The 21,059-nt window shown below is 39.1% G+C and overlaps 2 protein-coding genes across 3 annotated transcripts; both read right to left on the bottom strand.

The window, feature by feature from the left end:
• Nucleotides 1–15,294: 15,294 nt before the first annotated feature.
• RB195_009208 (uncharacterized protein) lies at nucleotides 15,295–21,053 on the bottom strand (the record flags this gene model as incomplete). 2 transcript variants are annotated; one of them, XM_064196085.1, is made up of 8 exons in its annotated part: nucleotides 15,295–15,366; nucleotides 15,430–15,554; nucleotides 15,619–15,676; nucleotides 15,731–15,916; nucleotides 15,975–16,045; nucleotides 19,479–19,581; nucleotides 19,643–20,574; nucleotides 20,900–21,053. In XM_064196085.1, 8 exons carry the CDS (start codon nucleotides 21,051–21,053, stop codon nucleotides 15,295–15,297), a joined length of 1,701 nt encoding a protein of 566 aa, XP_064047230.1. The 2 variants fall into 2 exon arrangements, with proteins under 2 accessions (XP_064047230.1, XP_013293485.2); XM_013438031.2 differs by lacking the exons at nucleotides 19,479–19,581; nucleotides 19,643–20,574; nucleotides 20,900–21,053 and having other exon boundaries at nucleotides 15,975–16,229.
• RB195_009209 (uncharacterized protein) lies at nucleotides 19,631–20,470 on the bottom strand (the record flags this gene model as incomplete). Its single annotated transcript, XM_064196086.1, has 1 exon — nucleotides 19,631–20,470. One exon carries the CDS (start codon nucleotides 20,468–20,470, stop codon nucleotides 19,631–19,633), a length of 840 nt encoding a protein of 279 aa, XP_064047231.1.
• Nucleotides 21,054–21,059: the final 6 nt, after the last annotated feature.

The raw sequence follows: 21,059 nt of genomic DNA, 5'->3' as shown, positions 1-21,059 counted from the left end.
GCTCCATTTCAACCATACCATGATAGGACAGGAGTGGATGTAGCGCAATTGGGAGTAGTTCCGCTGTGACTACACAATCGATCGATGGTTCGAAACCGCCTAGTGCCACCAACCAATCATTTCATTCCTCTGTGATTGATATAATAGGAACTAGACTTGACTGAGAGGATAAAAACACTACTTCATACAACGCCTGTAGCCCCTGCAAGTCACTGTATAGGCAGGACACGCATGCATAGACCTCAAATGATTCTGACGATTGAAATGAACGCTTCGACGCATTCCAAGCGGATTGACTAACGCCAGAAACATTATCTTCTGGACTCATGTTGGAAGAAATTATTTGATCGTTTTAGAGGGCTGCGTTCAAGTACTTTTATTCAGTTTAATGTCCATGTTCTCATTATCATTGCTATCCTTATCTACCCATATCCATATCATATATTACATTTCTTTATTTTTATCTGTTTGTTTATTCTTGTTCTTATTCTTGTTTTTGTCGTTTATATTTCGCTAATCGCTCGAAATGAGACATTATTTCCCACTTAAACCTCAGAAAATCCCTTCTTGGAGAAAGAAGAAAAAGATAACGAAAAGGACCAGATTTCAAATTCATCCCAGCAGCGAAGTCTTCACACCTAAGTTGCAAATCTTAAAAAAGAGTCAAAAAGGCTTTGCAAAGAATGGATCCGTGCAGGCATCGATGCAGCGCAAGTCCATAGTCGCTCCATAGTGAAGAGACTAGGAAAAACCTTCCCCGTAATGTGATTCTATGGCAACATAGAAGAATAAGGTTGAATATTTCGAATGGTGCCCTCCGCAAAAATTTTGCGCACTCACATTTATTTCCTTGATATAGCTTAGCAGCTTTAAAAGTCTTAACATAACACCTAACTCCACCCTTATGAACCTTGAGGGTGAAAGGAACTCAGGTGTAGTTTTTTTTTTATCTCCTCTCAAAAACTAATCGAAATAATCACATTTCCCGTTTATTATTTACTAGAAGTAGACCCCAATATAAATGACTGTCTTTGTTAGCTATATATTAATATAATCTAATATAAAATAAAAATATAATTCCACATAAACAATAGTATCTTAAAAAATATCATGTGCAAAACAACTTTCTGTGTCCATCGTTTTCATCTCTTTAGCCTACCATTTCTTCTAAAATACTTTTTATAATCTTCGTTATCATTTGTGGTTTTTTCTAAGAGGTACGTCTAGTTTTTTGTGTTTAAATTAGACAAACGTTTGAAATAAACCACTCAACAATTTTTGGTTTTTTGAGTTGTAAATGTCTAGACGACCTAAACGTGCATATCTCAACAGAGATCACAAATAATAAATTATGTAAATAATCCTAATGTTGACAAAAGAAAAAGAAACTTAGGCTTTTACGAACGAAAAAATGTTATCTCCTGTTGTTATTATTGCTTACAAAATTTTCTATTTGAACATTAACATATCACGTGTTGTTTTTTCCGGTGTTCAGACTATCAAACTTTTTAAAGTCATTTCTCTTTTTCTAATTTTACTTGTTTTTCTTTATTTTTAGGTGTACTAATAAGCAAATATTCGCAGCCATTAGATCCTTGTGATGTGTGTTCCAAAATAATTGTTCCACAGGGTATCACATCTCAGAACAGGATCAGAAAAGAACTGATCTAAAACTTCATGACACCGCGATGTTCGGGGGTGTACAGGACATGTCGTATCAATTTTTAGTAGGCTGTAGACGAGCTTGTTAAATAATTTGCAATCTGTTCAACACCAAACTGCATTATTCATTCTACAGATAAATCAGGAGCCACGACCGCTGTATGTTCGCATCAAAGAGCACGTGAACAGAAAGAATAGGTTTCATCTTTAGGTGCCCATAGAACACAAAAACACGATGGAGCCGATTTTAAAATTAGGGTCCAAATCTTGGCGCATGATTCTAAAACGTTTGCTCAAAGATCCGTGAAGGCATTTCAAATCCAAGCCAAAAACCTTTAAATGAACAGCAAGAGCGAACGATAAAGCGGGAACTCGCACCATATCTCGGATGGCTCCGAATGAGACATTCAAATCCTTCGTTCTCGTGATCTACCAATCAGCGGTCCCTGCTAGGCGTCTCCGATCCAATGTGACCAGTCGCTACGTTAGTATTTGAAAAACTAGCCTTAGAGTTTGTTTGTTTAGTTGTGGAGATATTTGGTTGTTTAGATGGTAAATTTAAATTTTTATTTTAACTGCCTACTTTAGGCCCTGGAGGAGGCGAGAAGCGTTAGCCAATAAAATTATTTAACAACCTCATGTACAGCTTATTAAAAATCAATACGACATCTGACTACGCCGAGATTCATTGAAAGTCGAACTTCTCGGTTTACGGAAGACTTGTTAAGTGGGGGAATTTGCTTATCCAATGCTAGCAAAATGGATAACGCAATCCGTATTCCTTACAGGTGTTTAAAAACACAAGGAAACCACTTGTCTCCTGTACTTGTTGTCACATAGTTTAGGGGCATAGGTGAAGGTTAATACACAAACATTGAGGTTCCTTTTTTTATTGAAAATGACTTTCTGAAGATGGCTATCATTTTTACTGACACATTGTCTGAGCACTCTTGTTGGTAAAAGTATAATTGTAGAAGTGCAGAAGCGACTATATGCGTTCACAAGGGAAAATCAAAATGGAAATGGTTAGGAATGAAATAATTCCCAAGTAATCGTCACCATGTTTGACACGAAAAATAAGAAAAGTAATGCTAATGATTCTAATGATGAAATCTAGACTATACACATTCTAAATTTTCAATTTTTCAATTTATGTTTTTTGGAATCTGATACACTGAAAATTTATTTTATCAGCCACTATTGGGAATGTAAAGGGGATTTGTCGAAAGAAAACATTAAATTGATGTTATTACATGAATTTCTCATTGAATCTGTATTTTTAAAGCGTGAATTGTTGCCTGACGAAACTTAAAAATTTCCCACTTAAGATATACCATAGAAAAGAAGTCAGAGGAGTTCAGATCGTCTATCTGCACATCTTTATCATTTCTATCGATGAGGCGGTAACAGTAAGACCTCGTACTTCATCTGTTTAGTGCTGGGTAGTTAGAAACATCCCAATCCTGTAAGACCCCGCGGTCACTGTTATTTTCACAATCACAAAAACGCTAACTTCACAAACCCCTACCATAGGATTATCGGGAAATGCGTTTCGACTGCCTTGTCCTGCACTTAGGACCCCAACTACATATAACTTCGTAGATCAAGACGAGTAATAGGTCTAAATACAGGATTTCTTAGCTCGCTTCCTCTCTCCTTAGCTTCCCGGTCATCACAGCAGTGCTCTCATCCTTCCTATCTACTTTGACTTTTAAACGTTTACTCAAAACCCCTCCAATTTCTTTTGTGAGCGACAATTTTGAGTTCGGTGACAGCTATTTACGCATTTAAATGCACGTTTCCATGACATTGCCTAAGATGAGCTCTGAGGTGAATTGACGGGCTTTTTTGATATGCCACTGAATATTGTTTATATAAAAATGGGAAGTGGTCCCCCGTTTTCGCCCATCTATTGCTCCCTCACCGGTTTGATGAGAAATTAAATAAACGAATAAATAATGGAACGTGACAGGGGCAAATATATGAAAATTTGGAGTTAAGCCGGAGCGATCGTACATTTATTTATTTATTTATTTATTTATTTACTTAGTTATTCAGATACATTAATTTTGCACCAAAAGAAAAGAAAAAAAGGAAACACAGTTGTCTGAGTCCCCCCCTTTTAAAAAAAAATCGGCAACCTTACTGTAAGTGAGACCTGGCGCAGTTTTCTTCGTGGCGTGAAACATGTCGCTCGCTCTTTTACTCCAGAAAGTGGACAATCCTCTCATTACATCTATTCGCCCTATCCAGAACACTTAACACATATCAGAATCCGACGATATTGCGAATAAAACGTCTTTTTACTATTTATCTGAAACCACGGGTCCTTGACAATCCTCCCTTCATCGTCTTACTCATATTTTTTTGCCACAAAAATAAGTAGAAACCGTTGATTTTTACATTTATAATTTAATTTTTGATTTGTGATTGCTTGAAGCGTTCACTCCGTGCAGTAAGTGATGTCTTCATCAGCAATGTAGTCGTTAGAATTTTCAATTTGTTGTGCCGAATTGCAAATTTCAAGGATTACTGTGAGCAGGATTCTCTTCGAAAACTAATATAATCTTGTACATTCTCTACATTCATGAAGTGCAAAAATACGATCAGTGTTGCTCCCACTAAGGAAACACCTAAAAAACACCAACCTAAACACCACGTTCTCACCTAAAAACAGGTTCCTCTCTACATATTGAGTTCATTTTGAATCCAATCTCACAATTTCAAAAAAAAAGAAAAGAAAGGAAGGAATCAGAAAAGAAAGCATGAAAATTGGCAAGTAAGTAAGAAAATGGTGTTAGGAAAAAAATAAAGAAAAGACGTTTATGCGCAGAAGGGATTATGATTTATTTCAACAATGCATAGGTTTTATTCCGGAAACTAATCCACAAATCGATAGATCATTCACTATCACTATTCTACTGTGTTAAGGATAGTACTGTAGCAAGGTAAATAAAGTAAGGATAGTACATTGAAAAATGGACGATGGTCACCAAACTTTATCCTAGCAAAGAATTTCGGTTAGAATTTTGGAATGAGAACCAAATAAATCGATTTTAGCTCTGGCTCCCTGTGCTCTTCGGATTAACGACTGCACATAACTACAGTCATTAATCGGGACCACCATCAGTGCCGCTGCTCGGTTTCACTTAAAGCCATCGCGTCATTTCAGAGTGTTTTTCAAATTCAGTCTCACTTGGAGCAGTGATGTGCTCATTTATGCATCGGCGGGCGGACAGACACATTGAGCCTATCGGGCTTCAACATCACATCTGTCTGTCATTTTAGGAGGCCAACAATCCTTAGTGCTGATGAGTGTGTGATGCTTGCAGTGAGCTTCTGTTCCATGCGAACTTCTTCTTTTTTACAGCAACAATTTTCCAGCAAAACTCAATTTCGGATGTTCGAGGCCATAAATGCTAAATACCCAAGACATCCAAACGAAATCCCAAAAAATTCCCAAAAATCCAGTTTTCTGTTCTTTTGTTTTATGGGACAACTTTACTCTCTCGCTCTCCTCATCACATCACAATTGCGTACACATCAACAACATAACGAGCCACATTTGTCTTCTACCACGGTCATTTTATATTCTTCTCCGGAACGGAACAATAGAACGCTGAGATTTGCCAGACGAAAACACCTTTTCTCTTTTTTTCGCCATGTTCTATATATATTGGCTTTTGTTTGGGCCCCAGTTTTATTTATTGTGATGACTGAAAATATTTTACGCTGGAAAAAAATCTATTGTTAAAGTGAGATCAATTATGAACTGTCCAGAAAATACTTTGGTAATTGTTGGCAAAAATTACTCTTTTGAAAAAATCAGCAAAAAGTTAAGCACGTGAACCTAAAAGCAGCACCAGGACAAACATGTAAACTTTTGTTGTCTCTTTTGCTAATATTCTTCTTTAAAACATGTCCGCAATCAATATATTGATCAATAGACAAATTCATTCGATTTGTTTTTTAAGGTATGTTCAACAAGTTTTCCATCCTCTTGAATTTATCCTGAGTTCTTTTCCCTCCTATTTAAACTAATAAAATTTCAGTAAACCTCGGAAACCCATATTTCTTCCAAACTCACTAGGATAAACTAGAAAAATCTTTGGATTATAATTCGATCTCCATTCTCAAGAGTTTTCAAGAATTATTAAAGTAGGATCATTTGCTGTAACTAAAATGAATTTCCAAAGTAAAGGTTAAAAAGTGAAGATAACGAAAAAAGAGAAAAGTTATAACGAACTTATTCAGCGAGTTTTACACCTCAGTGAATCAAAAGAGGACGTGCGTGGACATGGGCAACAAAGAAATTTCAGGCAAAAGAAAAGGAGTGCAACCTTCTTCCTCCACAGATTAAGGAATTTAATCAGAACTGGAGGGCACAAAGTAATTTAGACGATACGAAACGGACGCAGTGCGAGTGTGGCGACCATGGACAGCTCGCAAAGCTTCGCAGCAGAAAACGTGGACAACAAAAAGCGTCATGGAAAAACAAGTGCAACCGTCTTTCTACCAAAAAACTAAAAATCTTAATTATTTGACAGTGTAATTATATTATTTTATTGTTGCGCATATTATTTTTTGATATTAATAATTTAAATGCTTTAATTTAGGTTTCAAAAGTGACTTGAACCGCAGGCAATTTTGTTGTGTTCGCGAAAAATAGTAAAGCGAAAGTATTGTTTTGTTGACATAACATTATTATAATATATATATATATATTATACTATATTATATCATATAACATTAGATTGAACCTTATCTTATTTTCTGGGGGCGAACATTCATGGATTACTACAAACAATTTCGTAGCAAGATTGCATGCAAGTGCAGTTTCTCTAGAACAAAACATCCCTTCCAGACATACAGGGATCATCATGTTCGGGAAATTTCTATGTTATTGATTAGTCATTACCACATTTTTCTATCCAAATAGTTACTCGCTTTAGTTCAATTAAATGGTGTAATCATTAGGAAGTAACATTTAATCATATTTTAAAAAGTGTTGGTGGAAATTATGGATATTAGGATCTTCGTACTTGTGCAAACAATTTTGAATTCTAGAAACTTTTTACACAAATGTTCCCTCCGGTATTTTTTCCCCGGAGACAGCAAGATCTCCTGCAATCTCGTGTCGCTTTTGCAGATTTAGTCCGTGCGTTCAGTTTAAATTCTTGGATATTTTGGATGACGGGGGAATGTACTTTTTTGCGTGAAGCTTTTTCGCTCCTCTCGTTTTTCTTGCGTGAAGCTTTTCTTTTGTCCGTGATCAACCAACTCGCACTTCATCCCATTTCTATCGTCGTCTGTATTCCTTCTGCCCTTCGTTTCTGATTAAATTCCAGGAAAAGAAACTGTGGAGAAAGAGGGTTGCACTCTTTCCGCGTGGAGCCCACCAATTCGCACCCAGTACTTGTCGTATCTGTGTCTTCTAATTAGCTGCCCAGTCAATTAAGACCAATTTAGACTATCTATGCTATTAATTTATCTGCATTACGTTAATCACTGCAAAATCGATCGAATCGATTTGTTTTAATTGTATAATGCAATGATCGAGAAGTAGAATGGTTATTTTTACGCTTATTTTCAAAAAAAAGCCAGTAGAAATTCTGGATAAAGGATGAAGTGCCTGGTGTTAATCCGCTTGAGATGCACTGCCAATGCTTTCACTTCGTTAGGATCGTTAGAGGTTTACGAGCTCGTAACTAGCTTGTACAATGACTTTCGAGGGTAGCCGATGTGCTAAGTCAGAGCTTTTATCCTTCCAGACAGGTCTAGTACCAATTTATCGACCTCGGAGGGATGGAGGGCTTTGTTGGCAACGAGGTGGTTTCAAACCATCGATCAGTCACAGCGGAATCTCTGCACTACCGACAACATTGAAATTCTGGATATTAGGTTTTCTCTACTTCTATGTAATCTCGCGTCTTCCTATTATTTCAGCTAATGTGGAAAGCTACGGTGGTGACGACTAGAAACAGCCAAGATACGGTGCTCACAGTAATCCCCTTAATCAAAGTTTTTTAATTTAAAAAAAAGTTCGGACAGTCTTACAAGCTTTTCGGAAAGGAGGCTTCTTCGTAGTCTATTGCTTTTAAGCTTTTATTTGTTCAAAATAAACTCAACATTATTCATCTCATCTACAACTGTTCCTCATTTGTGTTATTGTTCTTTCTTTTATTATCTTCTCACTGAATCGGTCGCATCGGAATTTTTTTACCTTTTCTCATTGTTTGTTTACGGATTTCTACTTTTTTTTCTTACGATTACATGCTTTCACATAGTTTTTTTTTCGAATTTGCCTCCCTGTCCTCCTGAGGAACCTCAAGGGAGGCTAATCTTAGAACGCATCGTCTAGGATTAGGCGACCTGATGCATCTTCTTAACTTTAGCCTCTACTCCTGTTTTTCTAATCTACTTTACTTTAAGCTAAAGTAGTAAACTAAAGTAAAGTAAAAAAAAACCATTACTGCGTTCTTAAGCAATTGTTTATAAATTCCGAATAGAGAAAAGTGGGGTGAATTACCTTTAGACCGCCCCTCCAATCCAAGCTCTATCCACAAGCTGTCGTTACTCGGCGAACAGCACCACCAGGAATAGGCGCCGGCGGCGGCAATTATTTCGAGCCCTCCTATTTTTGGTTGGATTAAATTGAACCTTTGGTCCTTATAATAGATAAACAATGAGAACATTTTCGTGGAATTTTCCCATTCCTTACGTTTTTATTTCCACGTTTGACTACGTATGTCGATAGTAAGCGTTAGGCTTTTTACGTTCACAACCTGTTTCCTCTGTGTCTCCACTTGAGTGATGGTTTCCTTTATGCAAGCACGCGTACGTATTGAGATCCAAGTTGTCAATCTACGCTAGTGGAGCCCGTACGGCCAACTTTCTAGAATAATCTGATTTTCAATTTCTACAAGGGGCTCAGCAGTTGTTCAAAAAATAGTTTACTACGAAAAAAAAATAAAATTTTGTTCTCGCATTTTCTTCACTTTTACAATTCACATAGATCAAAAGTTCCAAAAAAAAAGTTTCCTTTGTGATCATAAACATAAAGAAATAAAATAAACAATATAAAAATAAATCAAAAATCATATGGATTTTTCGTTCACCTCTAATCTATCAGTATGTCAACCTTCATTTTACACTTTGACAAAAAAAAATTCTTCCTACGTCACTAATTTTAAAGGGCAAAATAACTGCTGTTGCTTGCTGTTGAATTTTCAACAAGCTTTTCCCCTGTTCCGATGCTTTGTCTTTTAACTGTTCCGCTTTCCTACTTTCTTTTTTCCTTCCTACTTTTTTCTTTCCTGTTTTTTTTGTCTTTTAATAGCTCCATTATTCTGTTATTTATAAATTTCAACAGCTTTTTCAGTCAACGTCTAGGTCAATTTTGTATAATTACCTGGAATTCTCTCGTCTATTTGAAGAGTTTTGGGACATGAGAAACTTTTGGATTTCCGGTAATTCTCCAAAATAGGCACAAAACAAGAAAAAGACGTAAATTTCTCTTAAACGCTCCAGACACTGTTCTTTTTTTCAAAAAATCTCTTTCGCTTTCGCTCTCCCAACAACAATCCAACCTTTTTTTTTAATGGTAATTTTGAGCGGACAACGGTAAGCTTTCTATTACGGAGCATGGATTATCTACTAATTTTTTTATTTACATGCATCAAAAGTTCAACAGAAAAGAAAGAAATAAAAAAAACACATTTTGTCTGAGTCAAAACAAAAACCAGGGGAAAAAAATCTGGAAAAGAAGAAGAAGAGCACCTAGTTTTTTGGTTTAACGAACAACAGTTGCCAGATTGCTAATTTTTAATCATTGCGATCTTCATTACTATCTTTAATTAATTAATTATTTCTTTAGTTATTTATTTATTCACATACTTCAATGGTGCGTCAGCAAAAAAAAAAAGAAACAATTTGTCCGAGTCAGATCGCATTGAAAAAATGGGAACCTATTTTATTCCCGATGGAACCTGGAGCTGTGCTTTTTCATAGCGGGTAGCATGTCACATTGTAATCGTCGGATCTGGTCAGTGGTCATGGATATTGGGTGGAATTTGAAGTTTATCGTGGTAACTGCCTTAAAGGCATCACCCCACGAATTTAAATTTTAATTTTTAAAATTTTCGCGGATTTCTTGTGGAGTATTCGTATACGGGGTTGTAGATTATGGGGAGCAGGGTGACTCCGTTCATTTCTTCCTAATTGCCGTTGAAAACGGCCCGGAAAATACGGCTTCGAGCGTTCCGGCGCACTATTTTCTACAAGGAGCTCGACTGAAGCGCGCCAGCCTTGTGCGGCGCCGCATCTTCCGGGCCGCCTTTTACGGCAATTAGGAAGAAATGGACGGACTCACCCACCTCTCCATAATCTACGATCTCGTATACGGATACTCCACTGGAAATCCGTACCACCTCAGATTTGTGGGGTGATGCCTTTATCGAAAACGGTATCCAGAGATTGAAACGAGATGGAATTAGTTTGAAGATGATGCGGAAACCAGCCTTCTAGTATAGTTGTGGGTGGATCCAAGAAAAATTCGTCAATTCTTGTGAAAATCCCAGTCCATGGCATAACTCAGCTTCCCCTTGTTGCTCCTTTTCGAAGACCCCAATGGTTGCCCATATGGGCGGTCTTGGTGTAATTGGCAGACCTTGACTTGATTGGCATCCGGACTCATTTACCAAAGCTCTGACTGGCTTGCGCATAGTTTTGGTGGTCCAACTTCCTTTCGTATCGTGTAATCCTTCTTGTTCCATCTGTTAGGATTAAAAATTCGAGCATTATTGCAGCGTTGCTCATTTTTATTTGTCCTATCATTTCTTAATGCGAACCGATATAATAAATAAATAATACATGAAACATTCGTCTTCCTTTAGGAAATTTAATTCCAGCAAAGATTACTTGCAGATTCTGCATAGATCTTTTTTGCTTATTCTTCCGGAGTTATGCTAAGAAATGAGAACGAGAACAATTGGGCCGTAATCCGGAAAGAGAAAAGAAAAACTTGAAATATGTGCATGATTTACTCTTGTTAATTAAGTACTCCTAAGTAGTAGACTACAGCTAAGCTCTGAGTCGTTTGGGAATATTCGCAGTTCTTTTCATGGCTCATTGGAGTCTAATTGTTAAAAGCAGCCCAAAAATCCTAAACACCATCCTAAATCATCACAGTATTTCTATAAAAACATATTAATTTATCATTAAGTCTCGATTTCGATGCAATTCATTTACTTTCTTAGTTTCGGGATATTCTACGAACAAAAAAAATCTAAAATAATGATTAATGAAAATAATAATGACATAAATAACGATTTCTTTGCTGTTGACGCTGTTTGCGACTGCTGTAGAATTTCAAACTTTTTCCAGTTTACTTCCGCATTTCCCGCGGTTCCTCATATGAGAACCGACAAATGCGCTAGTATTTATGCATAACAGATGCATGCGTGACGTTTGATGGTCACCCGCTGATTGTGTTGGAATCCAGAAGCACCTCACACTCAAACGAATAAACAGTTCATCCGTACTCGGTTGTCCAAAAGAAAAAGAAGGGCTGACGTGAAATTCAGGTCCGAGGAATTAGACTCTGCTTGCGGAAGCGCACTAATTGACGTGTGGGCGGACGTAGGGAACTTTTGCACTCCTCGGAGATCACATGCAAAACGAAAGAAGAGCGCTTAAATTAGATGTTCTCAAGCGAGAACTTGAGAAGACTCTATTTTTATGCAGTTCATCCACATTTCTTCTGGATTTTTATTCTAGGCATATCTCATAGATATATCTAAAAAAAAAACTTTATCTCGATAATATGCAGAATTTTATGATGACAGTTGATATCTGTAATTGAAAAGCAATTTATGGACATTTGAAAAAGAGAGGGAAAAATAACGAAGGAAAGCAACCACACCTGTAATAAAAGTTTCTAAAAATAATTGCAATAAATATAATAAAAATAGATAGGAGAAAAACCTTCCCTTTCCTTCTAATTATAGCCATGTTTGAAAAATATTCACTTCTTGCTCAGCCCGGCACACTTCCGCTTTCGTAGTTTGAGAAGTAAAAAGCTGTTAGAAAAATAAGAAATAAAAAAGAAGAAAAAAGAAAAATGTTAGAAAAATTGTTAAAAAAAAACATTTTTGCCTGTGTAAATCAGTGTTTCTCCTCTGTCTTCACTTCTCAATTCTCCACTGATTTTTTTTCTAGAATTCCGGAAACTCTCCATAGAGGCAAAAGAAATGATATTCATTCTATGGAGAGCAAGTTATCAAAACTTGCTGGAAGATTTCTTTTTTTTACTTTTTCGATAAACCCAGCATATTTGCTCTTTTTTGAAATAAATAGGCAAAAAAACTAAATTTTTTGGAAACTCGTATATATATATATATGCATAAAACTATTCGGAAATCCCTTCTTGAGAAGAAATAAACAGTAATGTCTCCTAACTCTTATAAACCTACACGGCACATGGTGTCTCTAAGAACATCGTTAATATTTTTTTCCTTGCCGAACATTAAATCAAACCGAATAGTTTTCGGTTGGATAAAGGTGGGCATTTGACGCAATTGTTCTTTGTGTTGACAATTTAGTTGGCAGTTTAGATGCATTTATCTCATTTTTATTTTCACCAACACACATATTTTACTTCACATACTGCGTACATCATAGAAGACGTATAGCACGAAGGTCTGTTCTTAGCCTCAACAGTGAAACCTGGGAGGTTTTATGCGATGAAAATCTGAGCGATTTCGAGAAAAGCTTTTCGTTATTTGCTTAGCCATTTCCTCTATTTTTATTCTACGGAACGACCTTTTTACTTTTTTTCTTCTTTATTATTGCTATTTGAAAATATAATTTTTAATTAATTAATTAGCACATTTTTTACGCTTTCAAAAAATACTATTGAATTAGATTTCTCATTTTTAAATTATTTTTTCATCTACCTGATTGAATGCTTTTGATTCCGCATCTCATATTTGAACACCACCTCATCACTGCATGAAACTCTCTTAAAGGCATCACCCCACAAATCTGAGGTGGTGCAGATTTCAGGTGGAGTATTCTTATACGGGATGGGAGACTACGGAGAGGGATGTGATTCCGTCCATTTCTTGCTAATTGCCGTAAAAAACGGCCCGGAAGATGCGGCGCTGCACAAGGCTGGCGCGCTCCAATCGAACCTCTTGTACAAAATATGGCGCAAAAACGAATGAAGCCGTGTCTTCCGAGCCGTTTTTTACGGCAATTAGCAAGAAATGGACGGAATCACCCCCCTCTCCGTAGTCTCCCATCCTGTATACGAATACTCCACCTGAAATCTGCGCCACCACCTCAGATTCGTGGGGTGATGCCTTTAAGTAGAACTGTACTAATCAATATGCACTAAAACTACATTCTAGAAATTACGTAAGAAAACTATGCCTGGATTTTATTTTCTATTTTCAAGATTTCTATTATTTATTAAGTTTTAGTACTCAGGAGTACAAGTTTATCATTTTATTTCACTTTCTTTTGTTTCTTTCTTTTGTTTCACTATTATTACTGCTTTCACGTACAGTTCAAGTATGTGAACAGAGATTTAGCTGGCTATTTTGGTTATTTACTTGTTATTTATTTATTAATTTATTCGACATTTATTTGGACCTGATTCAAAACCAATCTTGGCCACAGCTCAAGCAAATCAATAAAAAAGCTACATATTCAACATGCCAAGATTCCAAGACAGTCGAACATGGGCAATTCTATTTGGGTTTGTTTTTCGCTTTTTCTCTGGATTTGAGGGTACTTTTCTTGTAAATGTCGAGGTCGATTCGTTTAATTCCTAACCGCCCTTACAGATTGAATTGGGTATCATGTTTCTTTTCCTCTTTGAAAATTTGCATATGATCTTTTTTTTAAAATGGATTCATATTGCTGCAACATTTTCACGCAACGCACTTTGAACCACATATGTGCAGAATAAAAAAAAGATCTGATCGAGAGCAAAAGTTCAAACGTTTGCACAGAAAACAACCAGAAAGCAACAAGTACATGACACCCATCTTTTATTAGCATCCGCTGGGCTGCAGAGTATGCGAGGACGTCAGAGACATCAGCAACGCGCTCCGCCCACCTATCCACCCGTTGTCGGTTCGTGTATTTTTAGCGAAATATCATGGATTTATAGTTTCTATCCAGCTTCTTTTATTTTTACGTGAACGTGGCTTTCAAGGATTTTCTGGATGTAACATTGTAGTTCTCTGCGTCTGTTCAGCCACAAGACCATGGCTGGGCAGTACGCTTGTCTAAGCGCCCATAAACGATCGGAGCGCCGCTTTGTTGAGGCATGTTGGCGTCTCCGAAGGTGTACGGCAGAATTTGTCTCGAAATACTTCGCGAAAAAATGTACAGGAGCCTTTTCACTGTTCCCCGTCGGCGTCATCGCCAACGACAACCAAAAACACCACCAGATGTAACAGTAACAGTAAATAATTGGGATGGGAGTAGTAAAAGTAGATTTCAAAGAAAGTTCCCCTAACGTTTGTTTTTTGTTTTGTTGATTTGTAGATCCGTGTTCCTGCAATTTCGCTTACTAAACGCTGCGACCTACACCCTGACCGATCGATCAGTGACAATGTATAGTCGGGTCAAAACGAAATGAATCACTAGTGCAGTCGGGCGCTCGAGTTTGCGTACGCGCTCGAAACGGCGCGATGGAGGCAGAACCGAGTTGGTACCAAAACAAACTGCAGCTATGGATGCTGCCAGCAAGGATTTCACCACGCTCCACCGAAGCCCTTCCAGAGAAGCCGCGTACGCAATTGCGTACTCAGCTTCATATCGTTTTGACCCTACTGTATTTCCCGAAACGAACTGTAATAGCTATCTTATTCCTATTACTATATTATTATTACTATTACTATTATAACTATATTCTTTACTCATACCGCGCATTTCGCAACAGCATCACCTAAGCCACATCCTTAATTGTTCCTCGAGTTTAAGCCAAGAATTTCTTTGGGGCAGGCTTCCGTCCGAACGCTGACGGTTTCTGTCTAAAGGTTAATGAAGGCAGCGTATCACGATTTTGACGTGCTACGCTGCCTACGGAACCGACGGCGAAAGCGCTGAGCTCGGGTAAAAGATTAGAGAGCTCACCGTGACTTCGCTCATCTCTACCTAACAGCGTGAGAACCGCTTTAGTTCCTACAAGATGCATTGAAACGCCGTTCGATGCGCACGTTCCGGTACCTTCAGCAGCGCGCTCATTGGTTTTACTTGAATAGAATGGTAAAAATGCATCATTTACCTCCGAACCTGCTACCGCTCACACCTGGATGTGGCGCGTGCACAATCCTAGCATCTTCCACGCCGTTTTTCTCGACGGAGAAGGAAAGATGAATGGAGCGACACTGAGTCCCAATCTACTGTATAAAACTCTACGCTTTCGCTATTAGATTTCTGCACCACGACAAAATGCGCTGCCTTCAAACGGAAATCCCGTACAATTTCTGTAAATCCATAGAAAAATGATCACGCCTCACTCTCAAAACGGTTCTGAGTTGTTTTCTTGGTTATATTTTTGGATATTGGACTGTTTGCGAGAATGACAATACAATAGAACATGCACGAATGGATTTATTACTTGGACAATTTTATTGGATTAACGTGGCGTTTATAGTCCAAAGTGTCCGAATCGATTGCCGCTTCCCTCTAAAACACAGGTGGATAAAAATCTTAGCACATTTCCTGAAGACTTCACCAACAATGACTTACATTGAGGGTACCGCATTCCGTTTCTATTTCCGAAGAAGCCAAATCGATCTTCAGTTCGCTGAAATCTGTGGAAGTCAACGTTTGTATCCGTGAAGTGATGACGTCTTCTTTCGTCAAAGGTGTTCCTGTTCTCGAATCCGTGGAAGTTCATTCTAGTTCCAGGGGTTTCTCTTCGTCCCCATTTTCCACCATATAGATCGTGCGATGGCATGAACTGCCCGATTATGAACATCAGCACTCGATATAGCTGCAAAATGTATGACGTATAAACGTTGGCGGCGTCTTGCGTAGAAAAACTCACTTTTGGGTTTTCGGCGTAGAGCGTTTTTACGGCAGAATGTAGTTCAAGGATGGTTTGATTCTTATTGGCCATAAGAGCAGAACCTTTCTCCATTGCAGCTGGGAGTTCAGCGATAAGGTTTGTGGCGTTCTCTTTTGCTTCACTGTTCATCTTCTCCATTTTTTCGTTGAAATCTTGCAACTTTTCCTAAGAGGATACCAGATTTTATAGCAGCAATCGATTATGCGCAATCAACGACTCTTACCGAAAACCCATATTTTTCCGCCCATTTCTGAACTTCTTCCTTCTGCTGAGCAATTGTCAATTCCATGTCGCCTAAGATTTCAAAAAATTCTCGTTGAGCTTCCCGTCTGGCAGTTTGCAAGAAGGGTGGAAGAGGCATCATGCCATGCGGACTGTTTCTTCCGCCGTGTCCATGTCGTTTGAGAAAATCATTCCATCCTCCTCGATGACAAAATACGTTTGTCGCCAAAATCAGGATCGCAAGGGCAACCTTCATTCTGCAATGTGAAAAATTTCCAAGAGGAAAAATTGAGAGCTGTAAAGAAAGCTGTTAAGAGCCAGGAAATCTTGGTGGTGAACAAGGCTGATGCAGAATCAAACTTTCAGCGCCTTATATTCTGTGATTCTGGTGTCGACCGCTTCTTACCGCGCTCATAATTTGCTAACATAAACCCAAACAGATATGATAATGATGTTTGCGTTGACGGCGTGATTGGTATCGAAATTATTTTTTCCTTGAATAGGGAGTATTAAAAAGCACTTATTCAAAAATGTGGATAGAATACCCATTTCTTTTCATAGTTGTTAAGCGAAAATCCCAGTTCTGCACAAAACCTTGGGTAAGTCCCCACAGGATGCTGTCTATCGATGGGTCATATGGCCTTAGTATTCTCAATGATTACACTTAGGAGAACCAAAATAGGAACGAAGTCAAACTCGCTTCATGGGCACCATGGAAGTCAATTGTTCGCCTTTCAAAGTCCTCAGCTTCAGTAATACTTACTCTTTTTTACCATAGGACCTTACAGGGTTCCCTGTAATCCATTCGCTTCACCACGAATAAATCTTTCCTAACAGATGCTTGCTTGGACATATTAGTGGACCTATCGTCATCTTTTCTTGACATCTCCCTTTTTGTTTCTCCTAGAGGAATAAAAATAAAGAATGATTGTAAACTACGTAGTTATCTTAGATTATGATACCTCAAACTGTCGATTAGTGAAATGATCGACAGAAGCACTAACGCGAACGAAATAACATTTTCATGGGAGCATAAACATTACAGGTGTCAGCACTATAATGTCCTCGCTGTTTTCCCTTACTCAAACATCGTCAACTTTTTTGAAAGAACTTTCATACCTACATACGTAGGTTCACATTTCGCTGCAAATTTGAAAGGCTCCGATGAAATATCGATGTAAAATCCGCTCGCGCCCCTTCTGGCTCGGCTTGAAGCAACTAGTTTATTGAAAAATCTGCTCAATCCTGAATTCCTTCAAACATTCTCGAAGAAAAGATGAGGAGTAGGTCAGCAGTCCTATGTCTGAACGAAATTTGGGCTGTATCGGCAAATCTGCTTCGTTTCACTAATTTCTCATTTAAAAATGCTAATACTCTAACAATATATAATAATAGTAGTTTTTGTAACAAAAGAAATACGAAGAAGCTCTCTACTGCTTATTTTTATAAGAAGAAACTCTATGTTACTTTAATTGAAGTAATCTCGGAAGCTATTTTGCATTACTCAGGATGTGTTCTTAACGCGGGAAATTCGTGATGTTTCACGGAAAATCCATCGAGCGTGGAACTAGAGACGAATTTCAATAGCCTTTACAACTTTTGCAGTTCAATCCCTGTTTCCGCCACGTTGCACGTGGCTCTTCTGGGACCTCTGCAAAGGTGTTGCAGTACTTTGCTGAATTTCGCCCAATTTCTCTCCGCAGCATTCGCCTACTGTAATGATCTTCTGGGAAGTTGTGGTGGGTCATGAAGCAGTTTGTTTCTCTGGTTCTCACTCAATCCATTTATCCAGCTTGAACATTCCTCCAATCTCTTCCTGATAAAAAAATTTATAACCTGATTAATATTGTGTCTTTCAATGAATTAAACAACAAAAGGCAAAGGAGAAGACAAAACAAAAGAAATTCGTTCTGCCCTCTCCATAGCTCCCCCCTCCTCAAGTGCCCACCTCTCTAAGAAAACCTCTAGAGCCAAAATTAATATAGTGTGTACTATGATATAACTATCCAATGCGTTAAAAATACTGGAATTAACCCAGGACTACCTCCATACGGAAGGATAGAGTCGTAGTCGTGGATTCTTGAATGCTAAGTGATGCTAAACGATAGATGATAAATGCTAAATGATGAATTTGTTACAAACGGGTAGTGATTTCTAGCTTCCTTTGTAAAATTAACCGGCGCCAGTTGGTTATTGACCATTTTCATTTTTGCGCGGATCGGAGAAAATTAGCCCTTATGTTGTAACTGTAGCTTTGTGTTCTTTACTGATTTATGCTTCACTCGTACTCAGTTCTCTTCCTATTTTTACCAGTTTGTACAACACTATTGTAAGTTATGAGTTCATAAAGATACATTCTGCAAAAACCTTCTTTTTTTAATAGCTTTCCTTTTTAATCAAGACAAATAATATAATAATTTAGAGGCACTAAAACATCCATTAATATTAAATATATGTGTACGTTGTGGGTGCAACGAAGTCGGTAAGAGATCCGATTGTGACTGCACGATCGATCGATGCATTGAAACCGCCAAGTCTTTGATCCCTGCGGGGTCGAAAAACTGGTGACAGACATCTTTGGGAGGACAAAAACGCTGACATGACACATTGAATACGCTAGACACCCGTTCGTAAACCTCAACCTGAAAATCCGCGTTACAGTTAGACGCATTGGCGCATCCAAGCGGATTGATACGCCTCAGTTTTTATCCTTTACAGCATTGGATATAAAACACAAGATTTATCAGAAATCAGCTGTGTGGAGCGACAACTCATGCGAGTCTGATTGCTATCTGCCTGCAATGGCTGCATGCTTCTGCTGGATGTGGTGAGGCATTTGAGAACACGTTCTCAGCATTATGGATCTATATAACTTGCATAATTAATCGTATCATCCCACGAATCTGAGATGGTGCGGGTTTCAGGTGGGTTATGCCTATAGGTCTTAGATTATAGGGGGAAGGTAATTCCGTCCATTTCTTTCTAATTGCCGCAAAAACGGCCCAGAAGATGCGGTCTCGAGCGTTTCGGGGCGCTATTTATACAACGTGTTGGATTGGAGCGCGTCAGCCTGGTGCACGCATGCTGCACCCCGTATAGCCATAACCCACCTGAAACTCGCACCACCCCAGATTCGTGAGGGTGGTGCCTTCAAATGGTAGGAGTTAGCCGAAAATTGCAAAAAAATGACAGTCACCCGCACTATCCTGTCTAGACCGCCAAAATCCACAACCTAAAATATCAAAAGCTAGAAGGGGCGTGGAACTTTTGGACGGAAAATCCTCTTCTTCGTTACGCTGATCTACTGAGCAATCTTGAGAGTGAGGGATGTGAGGAGTCTCAGTGTGGATGGACAATTCAGTGGAAATATCCAATCTCCAGGATGTGGAATGGATGAGTTCTGCGCAGCAGTTATTGCAGATCAAAAATGTGGGTAGAACTATCTTTGAGGACGATACGGCTCAGTGATGATGCAAAACAGAAACACACGTCAAACTTGACTTACGTGACTTAATCGGCGGGCTGATTTCATCGCCTGACGCGGTTAGCCGCATCTTCGCCGAGGTGTGCCGTCCTTGAACACAGCTCTGCCCAACCTTCTCGATCTCCTGTGAGAGCTTGCACAGAATCAATCCACTCATCGCTATTCCATATTCTCTAAAACCTTACGTCTCGCCTGAACTGCCTATCCACGCCGAGTGTCCTCAAGTCCTCTTTTACCACCTCAGTCCAGAAATTCCGTTTTCGGCCAGGTGGCTTCTTCCAGCTCGAACCCGACGAACTCTTCAGAACTCGTTGGACAAGGCGATCTGCCGGTCTCCTTGATATATGACCAAAGAAGCGAAGACGATTTACTTTAGCCGCTTTCGAAGGCGGTGCAAGATGTTGATATCTTCCACGTGTCATCCGCCGGTAAACCACATCAATTTCTGCGTAAAGATCTTCATTGTGGCATACCCTAGGCCAAAAGGAGCCAAGTAGTCTAATCAGCTTTCGTTCCGTGCAGTCAAGCCTCTCCATAACCGTTGATGGTGCTGCCATAGTCTCCGATTCGTACATCATAATGGGGCGAATTGCGGATAGGTAGACTCGCAGCTTGACGTCGTTGGTGACTGGGGTCGACCACAGGTATTTCGTTAGGGAGTTAAATGCAGAAGTGGCCTTAGCGCATCTTTGCTGAACATCTCTCTCGTAGCTGCCGTTGTTCTTCAGCATGCAGCCCAGGTAACAGAACTCATCGACGAGTTCTATCGGTTGTCCGTCCACCCTGATTCCCGTTCGTGGTCTCGAAGAGATCCACATCTGTTTGCATTTATCAGGGCGTAGACGTAGTCCATAGGCTGCAGCCAGCTCCGATACAAGGTTGACAACATGTTGAAGTTTCGTACTGCTTTCCGCGAATATAACAACATCGTCGGCCCACTCGAGATCGGTCAAGGGGTGTTTTGATGGTGGTAGAATGATATCGGCTGGACACTGATCTACTGTTCTTCGCATAATGTCGTCGATGGCAAAATTGAACAGGAAGGGTCTTGCCACTGCCCCTTGTCTCACTCCAGTTACCACCTCAAACGGTGTTGTACATCCAGCCGGTGTTCGAACTGCAGTATAATTGTTCGTTGATTCATGTCATCAAGAATGCGAAAGAACTTTCCTTGTACTCCATCGGCGCCGAGCGCGTTGAGAAGGAGGCCTCGGTGAGGAGAGTCGAACGCGGCTTCAAAGTCCAGAAACGCTAGTTGCTTCGAATACCGCTGCCAGATTTCGATCACTCTCCTGACGATGAACACCTAGTCAACCGTAGATTGGCCAGGACGAAAGCAAGCTTGCTCGTCGCGCGTTGCTTCTTCGCAATGCTTATTTGGTCCAGGATAATCGACTCCAGAAGCTTGTGCACAACATGCAGCAAAAAAACTCGATGGTTACTAGGGTCTGTGACGGGTAACTTCTTGTGGAGGGGAATTATGATAGCGTGTCTCCACGAGTCAGGTATCCTTTCGTCTATCCATATTGAACGGATGATCTTTGTCATCGCCATCATGTCATCACGAATCCCAGACGGAAGAAGATATTTTAGCATTTCTGC

This window comes from Necator americanus, chromosome III (genome assembly GCF_031761385.1).
Source record: "Necator americanus strain Aroian chromosome III, whole genome shotgun sequence".
In the NCBI taxonomy this organism is placed as follows: domain Eukaryota; kingdom Metazoa; phylum Nematoda; class Chromadorea; order Rhabditida; family Ancylostomatidae; genus Necator; species Necator americanus.
This window is presented reverse-complemented; position numbering and strand designations above follow the sequence as displayed.